This window comes from Meriones unguiculatus, chromosome 6 (genome assembly GCF_030254825.1).
Source record: "Meriones unguiculatus strain TT.TT164.6M chromosome 6, Bangor_MerUng_6.1, whole genome shotgun sequence".
Taxonomy (NCBI): Eukaryota; Metazoa; Chordata; class Mammalia; order Rodentia; family Muridae; genus Meriones; species Meriones unguiculatus.
The window spans coordinates 125,283,614-125,296,720 of record NC_083354.1 but is presented as its reverse complement, the minus strand read 5'-3'; the positions used below and the strand labels follow the sequence as shown (position 1 = coordinate 125,296,720).

The window sequence follows — 13,107 nt, the reverse complement described above, 5'->3', positions numbered from 1 at the left end:
AAGCCAAAGTCTTGGTTGTGGCCATCAACTATAGAAATGACACATCTCTCCAAAATCCCTTCATGAAATTCAGAGTCCACCATTGTATTAGTCTGGGTTCTCTAGAGAAACAGAACTTACAGAATGAAAACACACACATATATATGGAGAGAAGGGGAGAAAATGATTTACAGGCTTTAATTCAGCTAATCCAACAATGGCTGCCTATGAATAGAAAGTCCAAGAATTCAGTAGTTGCCCAGTTCTCAAGGCCGGAAGTCACAGCTGGTCTTCCGTATACACTGGAATCCTGAGAAAGTAGACTCTAATGCCAGTGACAGAATGGATTTGCTAGCAAAGTGAAGACAAGCAGGCAAAGAGCAAAAGCTTCCTTTTTCCATGACCTTTTTCATAGGCTTCCAGCAGAGTATGGTATGATGGCCCAGATTAAAAATGTGTCTTCCTGCCTCTAGATCTGAATTAAAAGCATGTCTTCCCACTTCAAGTTAAGCAAAAACCCCTCACAACCATGCCCTCCATTTTCAGGTTTTAGTTCCAGATGGAGTCAAGTTGACAACCAAGAATAGCCATCACAACCAGAAACTAATATGACTCCATCTTAACATGACTACCTCTGCAAAGACCCCCTTTTGAAAAGAAAGTCACATTCATAGATTATCAGGACTTAAAATCTCATACTTTTTTAGGGAACGTATTCAATTCACATTTCCCCTCTTCCAGGATTCGGTTTTCACAGGCTAAGGTGACCCAATTGGCTACCCAAGGGCTGGGGGTCCTGGTTCTGTAAGAAAGCAGACTGAGCAAGCCATGAGAGCAAGAGAGTGAGGAGCATTCTTCCACGGTCTCTGCACCAGTTCCTGCTTCTTGCCCTGTTGGCATTCCTGTCCTGCCTTCCTTCAGTCTAGAACAGTGCTGTGGAAGTGTAAGCCAAATAAACCCTTTCCTCCCCAAATTGCTTTGGGAATGATGTTTCATCACAGCAACAATAACCCTAAGCAGGACAAGGGCTACCCACAAATGGGCTCTTCTATCACACCCTCCACTGAAAGAACATTCTCTGAGCCTTGGGAAGTCATTAGGCATAAACTGACACCTTCATCCTCAAAGAACATCATCTGCAAATATTTAGTGCTGGAGACAAGGACCCAGTGAGGCAGAACGTAGCCAAATGTACTTACTGGAGTTCTTTCCATTGAGAAAGAAAATAAACAAAACATCTTATGGAATTCAGGGGTAAAGAACTTGCCTAACATGCATAAAACTATAGGTTCAACTCCTAGCACATAGGGATGGGAGGAGAGAAGACTGCAAACAAGACATCTGCTGCTGGACTCAGAACCATTTTCAACTTCTTTATATACAGGAAATTTTTTAAAACAAAAAGGCAATGTAGGGACATGGGGACATATTTTAACTGAAGCATTCAGGCTTATATCTCCCCCCGGAATGAACCAGATCTAGAATTAAAAGAATGTCAAAATGTATAATCTGTACATGCTACATGTCTCTCATCCCATGCTTTTCTCTAGTAAATCCCTCTGCAGCAATCCAGAGAACAAAACACTCCTCAGAGCAATCCTTTCTCCAATTTGACCTCTCTGAGGAAGAGCAGAAGAGCATCAGAAGGTTGGAACAGGTTCCACAGTCCAGTGTATTCATTAAGTCGGGAAAGAGGTACAGGTTAAGGGAATTAACTGACTCTTCAATTTATCTTAACTCTGAACTCCTCATATTTAGTACTAAAGAGAATGACAAAAAAAAAAATCTGTGTAGAACACAAATAAAGCACAACTCAGTGATAGATTATATTATCTCCCATAGTAAAAAACATCATTCTCAGATGAAGATATCAGCTACCGTAACAGAAAAAAACAAATAAAACCCCACTGGCACACAGTATTAATTCTCTGCCCTCAACCTGACAATGAAAGAAAAAACCTGGACCAGGAAAAAGGAGTCTGGAAGAGAAGGAGGAAAGGAATGCAAATCAGAGACAGGGCAGCAGCTACACTGACAGCCCAGACCTGTGCCTGGGGTCCTCCTAAACTGACCCCAACTCCAGAAGGGTCTCCCTCGCCCTTCTAACAGTAACTATTTCTTTTAGATAGTTACAAAAATGTATAAGCAGCAGCAGGATGGCTAACCTGGGAAACACAGAATTCCTTTTTCTATCTACAAAACATGACTTTACAAAAAGGTTAACTGATTATGCAGTCAGTATTCAGTAGTCCCAGAATTGAGGCCAGCTCCCCAAAACTGCCCATTCAAAGAAACTTGAATAAAGTTATGCCTTCCTCAAGGCCAAATAAAGTCTGTAAACTACCTTACTTACAAGTTGCCTGTTCTAGCAGATATAAAAGGAATCATAATTATTTTAACTCAGTTCAACAATGGAAAGATGAAATAGGTGAAATGCTTGGTTTTTCTAAATTAGTAATTCAAATCTGATTTACCACAGACCACAATAAAGTTTTGATTTGCTTATTTCAAGTTTATCTCCTCAAGTTTAGCAGTATCAACATGCTTATTACAGAATTTTAAATTCAACCAATTAGTACTTAGACACTGTATCTGATCAACAAATTTTCCTATTGTCTTAAACGTACACCTATTACAAAACACAAAGTTTCAATTCCATAGTTTTGGAGTTTGTTCTGACTGCTTACTTGGCAGTGCTGGGGCTCAAACCCAGGGCCTTGCCATGCAAGGTTAACACTAACCACCAAGGTACAGCCTTGAGTTAAATGGGTATAAATTTAAATTCTAAAGACAAATTTTGACAACATCATCTGAAGCAAAAATCCAGTGGTATTACATTATCAACAATTATCAAATTAACATCCACTCTTAACTAATCATTTCTAGATAGAGACATAATAAAATCACGTCCTACCTGTGTGAAGTGGATCTATTCCATAACCCATTTCCCTAGTGCTTCCTTCAGTAGAGCAAAGACTTGACCTGCAAACACCTGGATCATTCTGTGACTGTTCAGCCCCCTAAAAGAAACAAAAGCAAATTCATTTTTAGTGCATGAATTAAATCTAAGTTCCCACAATTTTACATAATAGTCTCTGATCAGTGAGCTGCCAGTTTCTACATATCTGTATTAACAATTGGTATTGGGGGATGGACAGTTCTCTTCCAGAACCTAGATTCCCAAGTTGGAAGCCAACCTAGGATATATAACAAGTTCAAGGTCAACCTGAGCTACACAGCAATTCCAACCCAGCCTGAGGTATGCAACAAGCTGTACTAAGAAAGCGAGTGCTCACAGGTAGAACACTTGCCTACCAAGCACAAGGCCTTGTGTTTAAACTCCAGTACCACCAAAGGAAAGTTGAAATAAGCCAAATACTCCTTAACTAATGAAGGACATGTATAAGACAGTAAATGGATACAACAGTATTATTAAGTGTTGTAGGTGAAATGAGCATTTTCAAAGATATCGTCTACTGCTCAGAATCAACAAATATGTTGCCATTTTATTCTATGTGGCAAAGGGGGGCTCAGAAGTTGTATTTAGTTAGGGACCTTACAAGAAAGTCTTACATGATCCAAACGGATCCAATCTAACCAAATGAGTTCCAACTGCAAAAAAACCAGAGACAGCAACTTCCAGTGCTGGCTTAAAGATAGAAAAGGAGATGATAATGACCTATAGAAGCCAGACGTGCAGCTGCTCCATCCCAGGAGAATATACTGAAGGATCAAGAAATCAGACAAGTAAATGGATTCTTCCCTAAAACTTCCTAAAATAAACCTAGGCCTTACCTTGATCTTAATCTAATGCAAAGTATTGCCTGTGGTGATTTAAATGAAGAATGACCCCCATGGGCTCACGCATTTGAACACTTGATCCCCCAGTTGGTGGTGCTGTTTAAGGAAGTTTAGGAGGTGCTGCCTTATTGAACAAAGTACAACAGTGGAGACGGACATTGAGAGCTCAAGGCTCACCCTACTTCTGCCCACACCCTGCTTTATGTTTGCATTTCAGGTGTCTCTCAGCTTCCTAATCCTGCCACGTGCCAGCTGCTTGGCGCCATGCTTCCCCACCATGGTAAGATTCTTGTCCTCTGGAACTGTAAACCCAAATACATTTTTCCTCCTATAAGTTGATTCTAGTCATGCTGTTCTACTATAGCAACAGAAAAAATAACACATGTACTTTGACCTTGACCCCTGCTTGGCTGAATAATATTCAGATGTGTGTATATACCCCATTTGTTCATCATTTATCTACCTATTGATAGATTCTTGGTTGTTTCCACATTTTAGCTCTAAAAAATAAACAACACATTTCTGTTGATTTAAGGCCATAAACCCAAGGTACTATGTTACAGGAGAAAGAGAAAACTAGTATTTTAGCAATAAGAATAAATTATTACTGACACATGATACTCCAGTCTCAAAAACATTATGCTACAGGGCTGGAGAGATGGCTCAGAGGTTGAGAGCACTGTCTGCTCTTCCAGAGGTCCCCAGTTCAATTCCCAGCAACCACATGGTGGCTCATAATCATCTTTAATGAGATCTGGTGCCCTCTTCTGGCATGCAGGCACATATGCAGGCAGAATATTATATAAACAATAAATCTTTTTAAAAAACAAAGTCTGAAATAATTATATAAATTACTTATGTATTTTTCCCTTTAACCACTTTAATCTCAAATTTCTACTCTTTGAATCAAAAACTTGAAGGAACACTGACTAGACTTTTATTACATTTATTTACTGTGTATTCTGCAGGTGTGCATGGGTGTGCACACATATGTCACAGCACACATGTGAAGTCAGAGGACAACTTACGGGAGTCAGTTCTCTCCTGCCACCTATGAGTCCTGGGGATTGAGCTCGGGTTGCCAGACTTGGTGGGAAGGGCCTCTACCCACTGAACTACCCTGCCAGCCCACAGATGACTTTCTGTAAGAGGCTCCACCTCTTCCTTGAAAAGATTTTTTATTTCCTAATAACAAAAGGCCACATTATTATTTCTAAGAATTTTGGAAGATTTTGTTGGAGGCAAGTACAGAAATCTTAATCCAGCAACATGGCTACTCTGGCAAGGGATCACATCCAAAAACCTAGGTCTGTGTGATCAGGCTGAATGCAGACAAGCCCTTAGTATACACCTTTTATCCCAAACAAGGACATCTAAATGAGGGGCAGACAACATGACAAATCAGAGAGAGATCTGACAGTGAGTCAGAGACAGGATACACACAACTCCCACAAGAACAGACAGGAAGGAGAGGTTACTGAAGAGCAGCACAGAGAGAGTGGAACTGAGTTCGGTGCAGTTCAGTTGGGTGCAGTTCAGGTCTTGAAGCTCAGAGGCAGTTTTTCCAAGCAGAACAATTCAGCCAGAAGCCAGTCTGAGCGAGTCAGTGTGGCAAGAAGTTTTGAGCCGAAAGAGCTGAGTTGAACCAGCCAGCCAGAGTTCAGAAAGAACTAGAAAGTGTGAGCTTATTCAGCACTAAGTCTCAGAGGTTGAAACATTACAGGCCCAGACCTAGGAACAGTGGGATAGAAATGCTCTGGGATGGCAGAGCTCGGATATAGTTCTCATCTCATTCCCATAGCTGAGGAAATAAAAACAACATTTACAGAGGCCACCGAAAGTTCTAATATGCAAAGAGGTTTCACTTTTTGTTTAATTGCCTTTGAGTCAGTCTCACTATGAAGACCATGCTGGCCTGAACTCATTATGAAGCCTAACCTAGTTTTGAACTTATGTCAATCCTCCTGCCTCAGCCTTCCAAATGCTGAGGATTTGGATTACAGGTATGAGGCACCATACTTAGTTTTAGGCAATATATATCTCATACTGTGACTCCCTTCTCTTATTTACCTGAAATGGTTTTATATCTGGACTCATCCTTGTAATCTCTTTATGCGGACTTGCATTACTTCTTCCTGGAGGTACGAACTTTGGTTTTTTAAAGGAGTTTCCCTGCACCTGACTTGGTGCTGCAGATCGTCTCATCTTCAATAACACTAACCTGAAAAATACCAAAACAGAAACCATTCATGAACATGATTAACAGCTATCCATAACTCCAGTCGCAGCGGATCTGACACCCTCTCCTGCCCTCTGAAGGCACAAAGGTACACATATACATAGAAAATTATAATCCTTTTTTTTTTTTTTTTTTTGGTTTTTCGAGACAGGGTTTCTCTGTGTAGTCTTGGCTGTCTTGGACTCACTTTGTAGACCAGGCTGGCCTTGAACTCACAGCGATCCACCTGTCTCTGCCTCCCCAAGTACCGGAACTACAGGCGTGCATCACTGTGCCAGAGCCTAGAATACTTGGAGTTGGAGAGATGATTCAGTGGAGAAAGTGGGTATGTGCAAACATGAGCAACTAAGTTGGGAACACCCAACATCCATGTTCAAGTCACTGCAGCGGCAGCGTGACTCAGTAACTGCGTGTAGAAGGCAGAGAGAGGTATATCTCAGGACTCACTAGCCAGCTGCTGTAGCCAAAACTCCAGGTTTAGTGAGAGACAATCTCAACCAGTAAGGTGGATAGATGAATGAGAAAAAAAATCTCAAAATCAACTCTGGCCTCCACACACACCTACACAAGCAAGAATAAGTAACTTACACATACACACACAGATAGACAAACACACAAACACACAAACACACAAACACACACACACACACACACACCTGTTCACAAACCAAAAGAAGGAAAGGGGGCCGGCATGGTGGCTCACGCCTTTAATCCCAGCACTCGGGAGATAGAGGCAGTTCTGTTCCTCTACAGAACCCTGACTAATACAGCCATGATGTTTCATCATAGCACTGGAAAAGTAACTAAGACAATGCTAAAAACAGGACCAATCATGATTCCAAATACATTACATTCATCGACAAATGTTCTGAATAAGTGAATAAAAAACACAAGTTAAAGCATGTTTATAATGCAATTTTGATTTTACTATTCTGTTTCCTTTTAAAACAGTGTTCTTCTAAGATAAATCAAGAGACTAGAATAAACTTCTAATTTTTCTCAACACTATTTCCACTAACATGGATAGGAAGAATCAGAAACACTACTGTGATAGATAGAGATAGACAGACAGACAGATAGGTAGATAGATAGATAGATAGCTATAGATAGACAGATAGACAGATAGACAGATAGATAGATAGATAGATAGATAGATAGCTATAGATAGACAGATAGACAGATAGACAGATAGACAGATAGATAGATAGATAGATAGATAGATAGATAGATAGACAGATAGAGATAGACAGATAGATAGATATAGACAGACAGACAGACAGACAGATAGATAGATAGATAGATAGATAGATAGATAGATAGATAGATAGACAGACAGACAGACAGATAGATAGATAGACAGATAGATAGACAGATAGATAGGCAGACAGACATATATAGATATATAGATTCATAGATAATTTTTCTGCAGTGGATAGTAGTCAGTACTTCACTGCAATTTTGCAAAACATTTACACAGCCATTGTCAAGCATATAGTTACCAAAATAATTTGGTTAACCCAAAAATTCAACTTTTGGTATAAGAAAGTACCAAAAATATGCTTAAAGCCAGGCAGTTGACGTATGCCTTTAGCCCCAGCACTAGCCAAGCAGAGGCAGGCAGACTGCTGTGAGTCTGAAGCCAGCCTGCTTTAAAGAGCCAGTCCAGAACAGCCAGGGCTACACACAGAAACCCTGGCTGGTGGGGGGTGGAGCGCTTGTCCATAATTAGGTACTAGATGAATTAATCATATACCCCTGCACACAGCCAAATAGTATTCACAAACTCCTAAAAATTCTAAACCTTTCCTGCATTTCCTGCAGCCCATCCATCTAAACTTGTAACAGTAACTTTTTTTTCTTTTTTTTTCTTTTAATTTATTTTTCTCATACAACAAATTCAGACCACAGTCTCCTCTCCATCCACTCCTCCCAGCCCTGCCTTCTCTTCTCTCCCAGAACCACTCCTCCTCCATTTTTAATCATAAAAGGGCAGGCCTCCCAGTGATATCCACTGAACACAGCATACCAAGATGCAATAGGGCTAGACACAGGCCCTCCTATCAAAGCTGGATAAGGTAACTGAATAGAAGGAAAAGGGTCCCAAGAGCAGATAATGGAGTCAGGGACACTTTCACTCTTACCGTTAGGAGTCCCTCAAATACTCCAAGTTAAACAACTGTAGCACATGTGCAGAGGACCTAGTGCAGACCCATGCAGGCTCTGTGGTTGCTGCTTCAGTCTCTGTGAGCCCCTGCGAGCCTTGCTTAGTCGATTCTGTGAGCCATTTTCTCCTGGTGTCCTCCACTCCTCTGGCTCCTAAAATTCCATTCACTCTGCCCAACAGTTGCCCATCAGGCTCAGCATCTGCTTTGATAGTAACTTTTATTCACCTGATGTAATTGTCTTCTCCAAGGCTTACTGCCTCTGTCTGCTTACCTAGGCCTAGTCAATACTTATTTGTTTGTTTGTTTATTACGTTCTGTCTGCATTTTGCCTGCATGCCAGAAGAGGGCACCAGATCTCATTATAGATGGTTGTGAGCCACCATGTGGTTGCTGGGAATTGAACTCAAGACCTCTGGAAGAACAGCCAGTGCTGTTAACCTCTGAGCTATCTCTCCAGCCCCAGGCCTAGTCCTGGAAGCTTCCAGCCTCCAAAAATCTAACCTAGGCCTAGAATATTTTCAGCCTCTGAGACTTACTACTGAATAAACTCACCCTGTCTAGCTCTTTCTGAACTCTCACTGGCTGGTTCAACTCAATTATTCTGGTTCAAACTCCTCTCCAAGCTGACTGATTCAACCCGGCTTCTCTCAGTTTCTCACTGAATTACTCTAAGCCTCAAACTAACTTTAGCAATCTGTTCTAATCTTCTGGCTCCTTCTCATTCTCTGGCTCATTGTGTCTTTATCTGTGTCTAGTTTGTTCTGTCTCTATAAAACTCTCCGGGTAAAAACTGCCTCTAAACTCCACAAACTCAGCTCCACTGCACTTCCTCTCGACTCACTGACTCAACCAAACTCCTGAACAGAACTGACTAGAACTCAGAGATCTGCCTGCCTCTGTCTCCTAGTACTGGGATTAAAGCTTTTCTTTATCTGAAACTTGCTCTATACCAGGCTAGCCTTGAACTCAGAGATCTGCTTGCCTCTGTCTCTTGGGATTAAAGGCATGTTTGTATTCCAGCCAGATCACATAGACCTAGGTCTTTGGATGTGACCTAGGTCTTTGGCTGCTTTGCAGAGCAGCCACGTTCTGAATTAAAATTCCTCTATTGAACATGTTCTGTTTCTCTGGGCTTTTGGCCACTCTTTCCTCTATATGAAGTAGGAATGTTTTTTCTTTAATTCCACCTTATCCTTTAAGAGCACTCTGCATTTCCCAACTACCAGCATATGGCCCTTGATATATATGCACTACCAAGGCACTTTTCATGTGGCAATAAAGACTGCCTCGTTGTTTCCCCTGGATATAAACTGCAACAAGAACTTTGTTACAAAATGATCTAAAAATATAAATCCAAACCAGGTGGTGGAAGTGGTGCACACCTTAATCCCAGCATTTGAGAGGCAGAAGCAGGTGGATCTCTGTGAGTTCTAAGCCAGTCTGGTCCACAGAGCTATTTCCAGGACAGCCAGGGCTACACAGAGACCCTGTCTCAAGAAAAAGAAAAAAGAGAGAGAGAGAGAGAGAGAGAAAGAAAGAAAAAAGAAATATCCAAAATACTCTAAACTCTGAAAATCTGAGAGCCAATTATTAGTATCACAAATAGAGTATCCCACACCTGATCTAATGCAGCAAGTCAGGGTCACAATACAAGTGCACAAAAAAATATTACATGAAGTTATTATTTTGAGCCTGTAAATTGGCTGAGTTATTAAAGGCACTTGTCACCAAGCCTGATGACCTGTTTGATCCCCAGGATACAGACAGTATGGCAAAAGGGGATAATCAATTCCCTTTTTGGTTCCCAGGCTGTCCTCTGACTTCTGCTGGAGCATCACAGTAGACACACACAAATAAACAGTAAAATAAACAAACAAACAAATGCAAAACCATAACTTTAAAACTGTTTTCTTTGGGCCTATATAAATAAGGATTACATGAAACAAAGGAATTGTTAGGCTGGCAAAATGGGTCAGTGAGTGAAGACAAACTTGATGAGCAAGAAGCCTGAGTTTAACCCCGAGAATCCATGTATGCAATGGATAAAGAGAACTAACTCCCACAAGTTGTCCCCTACTTTTTATATGTGCATGTATGTTCATATACATAGACACACACAAACGAAAATAAATAAATGTGTAAACAAATTTTTAAGAAATACAAATGAATTTCATGATAAAACGTGCAAAGCACGTGCTCTGACATTAACACTCTCTCTGCGTGTTAGAACAAGTGATTTTGTTTTTTTTAATGTGCACATATGTCTGTGTGAGGGTGTCAAGTCTTGGGAGTTACAGACAGTTGTAAGCTGTGTTGTGGGTGCTGGGAATTGAACCCAGGTCCTCTGGAAGAGCAATCAATGTTCTTAACCATTGAGTCATCTCTCCAGGCCCATGATTTTAAATCTTAGTTCCTTTCTGTGTACTTCAACGTACCTAACAAGATAACAAAGGTGTTATCTTCATAATAAACTATGACTGGTTAAATTTACCATATTTTGTTAAATCTAAAATGCCATGGGCTGGAGAGACGGCTCAGAGGTTAAGAGCACTGGCTGCACTTGCAAAGGTCTTGAGTTCAATTCCCGGCAACCACATGGTGGCTCACAACCAACTGTAATGAGATCTGGTGCCCTCTTCTGGAATGCAGGCCCACCTGCAGGCAGAATACTGTATACATAATAAATAAAATTTTTAAAAATTATAAAAATAAAATAAAACGCCAATTTTCAGATATACCATTCTTAATTTCAAGAAAAAAAAATCAGCCCATCATTTCATAAATAACTTGACATCTCCCCGATTTCATCACTGCTAAAATGAAATACATTAACCATTTGATATAAGTTTTTACCAGTTTAAAAGATTTTGGTGGAGGTCATGCTATGTTTTCTTCAAATACAAACCATCTCCACAATCTTAAAGCAAATTATGAAATTAATGGTTTGTTGATCTAATTTACTGATGCATTTCAAATTACAGAAATCAGTTCATTTCCCCCTAAATATTTTGGCACCTTTACTAGTTTTTTTGTTTTGATTTGAGACAAGGGCTCTCTATGTATTCTAGGTTAGCTTTGAACCTGATATCTTCCTGTTGCCTGCCAGGCTCTAGCTGACTTATAGTTTTGCTGAGACCTTTTTCACGGGCCTCATAAAGCCACCTGGGAGCTCTGCTGAAATGCTGAGATTTCTGAGGTAAGAACCTGCTTTAGTTCTCCCCAGGAAAAGGCCAGACCAGGCCGATACCTGGAACACATCGTGGATCCTTAATTACTGGGCACTGCAGTATGGTGATTAAGAACACATCTTTTTATAAAAAAGATTTAGTTTATTTATTATTTATACAATATTCTGCTTGCATGTACAGCTGCACTCCAGAAAAGGGCACCAGATCTCATTAGAGATGGTTGTGAGCCACCATGTGGCTTCTGGAAGGGCAGACAGTGCTCTTAACCTCTGAGCCATCTCTCCAAGCCCAAACATCTTTGAAGACAAACATCTGAACGTAATTGTATAATAATCTTCCCAGCCGGTGAGGCTGCAGCTAACTTAAATCTGTTTCCTCATGCCCTTTTATCACACTTAAACATACTATGCAACTGTGAGATTAAATAACTCTAGAATTGAGGGGGAGGGAAGCTTGACACACACTAAGTACTCAATACTTTCTGTAATAGAATTACTATTGCCTGTTTAATCCACAAAATCCTATAAGAGCTGAGACGACGGAGGTTTCATGAGAGGAGAGACGGAAGGATGCAGCTCTGCCCACAGGATCATAACCCGAAATCAATGCCTTCCTCAAAGACACACACACCCCTTGCTGTTTCAGCGTTTTGGCTTCCGGCTACATAGGGTAGTAAGATTTCCACTTCGTACTGTAAATTCTCCTTAGACGTTGGGACTCCAGGGCACCCTACAAAATCATCCACGATTCATCTGTCACCCGCCTGGATGCGGGAGAGCCAGCGCTGTTCACGGGCCCCAAGCGGCCTCCGGGGCCCGGGGCGCGAGCGACCGTCCTCGCCCGCACGACCCGCCCCGCCGGCCCGCTCCGCGGAGCCCGCCGCCCCCATCCCCGGGGCCCGCGCCGTCCCGCCCCCGGCCGCGCACGCGCCCCCCCGGGCCTCCGCGCGGAGACCTACCCGCCACACCGACGGCGGCCGCCAGCGCCGCCCTCCGCCGCCCGGCTCAAGCCTCCCGCCTTCGCGCAGCCAACCGCCGGCCGGGCGCCGAGCATGCGCGTCACCGCACGCCGCGCCGCTCCCCGGCTCCGATTGGACGACGTTTCCGGCGCGCCGCTGCCCGGGTGCCTTGGCGCTTCCTTGTACTTGCATCTCCGTGTGATTCCGGTTGAGCGATGGGTGTAAAACTTAGCTAGTTTGGCTCCAGTCTTCAGATTCCAGCTGAGGCGACGAAGCTCCTAACTTATGTGGACATGAATCAGGGAATTATGATTCGGGCCATAGAAATGTGTGCACCAGTGAGGTACGCGAAATCCTGTTAGTCACTCATTCAGATGAGTAGATCAGCCCCTGAGGTGTTTTACAAGCCCTTTTAAGTTCCAGGAGTATGAAAATGAAAGCGTAATTATTGGAGTCTCATGAAAAGGAGAAGGGCTCCTTTGGACGTAAAAAAACAAACAAAAAACACGAAAGAGTTGTAGGCAAGGAGGTGATATTCAGAGGACTGGCAAAATGAACTTCCAAATGCTACAGTTATACTGATCTTTCTGCCCTATGAAACCTGGAGTTATATAGAAGAAGGTGGTTAAAAGTCATTCGCTGGGTTTTATACAGCAGTTTGACAAAAAATTAAAAAGCTTTTAAAAGGGGGGGAGGGGGCTACTGAAGATGTGAAGTAATTGGGTGCAGTGGCACACGCCTGTAATTCCAGCACTCAGGGAAGCAGAGGCAGGCGGA

At 42.0% G+C, this 13,107-nt stretch overlaps 1 protein-coding gene across 1 annotated transcript in view; it reads right to left on the bottom strand.

Moving 5' to 3' along the window:
- Positions 1 to 12,400, bottom strand: part of Rad54b (RAD54 homolog B) — a 67,560-nt gene extending 55,160 nt beyond the window's left edge. The window contains exons 1-3 of the mRNA XM_021661433.2: positions 12,331 to 12,400; positions 5,851 to 6,001; positions 2,894 to 2,999 (exon numbers count right to left, since the gene is read on the bottom strand). Of these exons, the coding sequence (XP_021517108.2) occupies positions 2,894 to 2,999; positions 5,851 to 5,985 (241 nt within the window). The 5' untranslated portion in view covers positions 5,986 to 6,001; positions 12,331 to 12,400. The remainder of the gene's footprint in view (positions 1 to 2,893; positions 3,000 to 5,850; positions 6,002 to 12,330) is intronic.
- Positions 12,401 to 13,107: the final 707 nt, after the last annotated feature.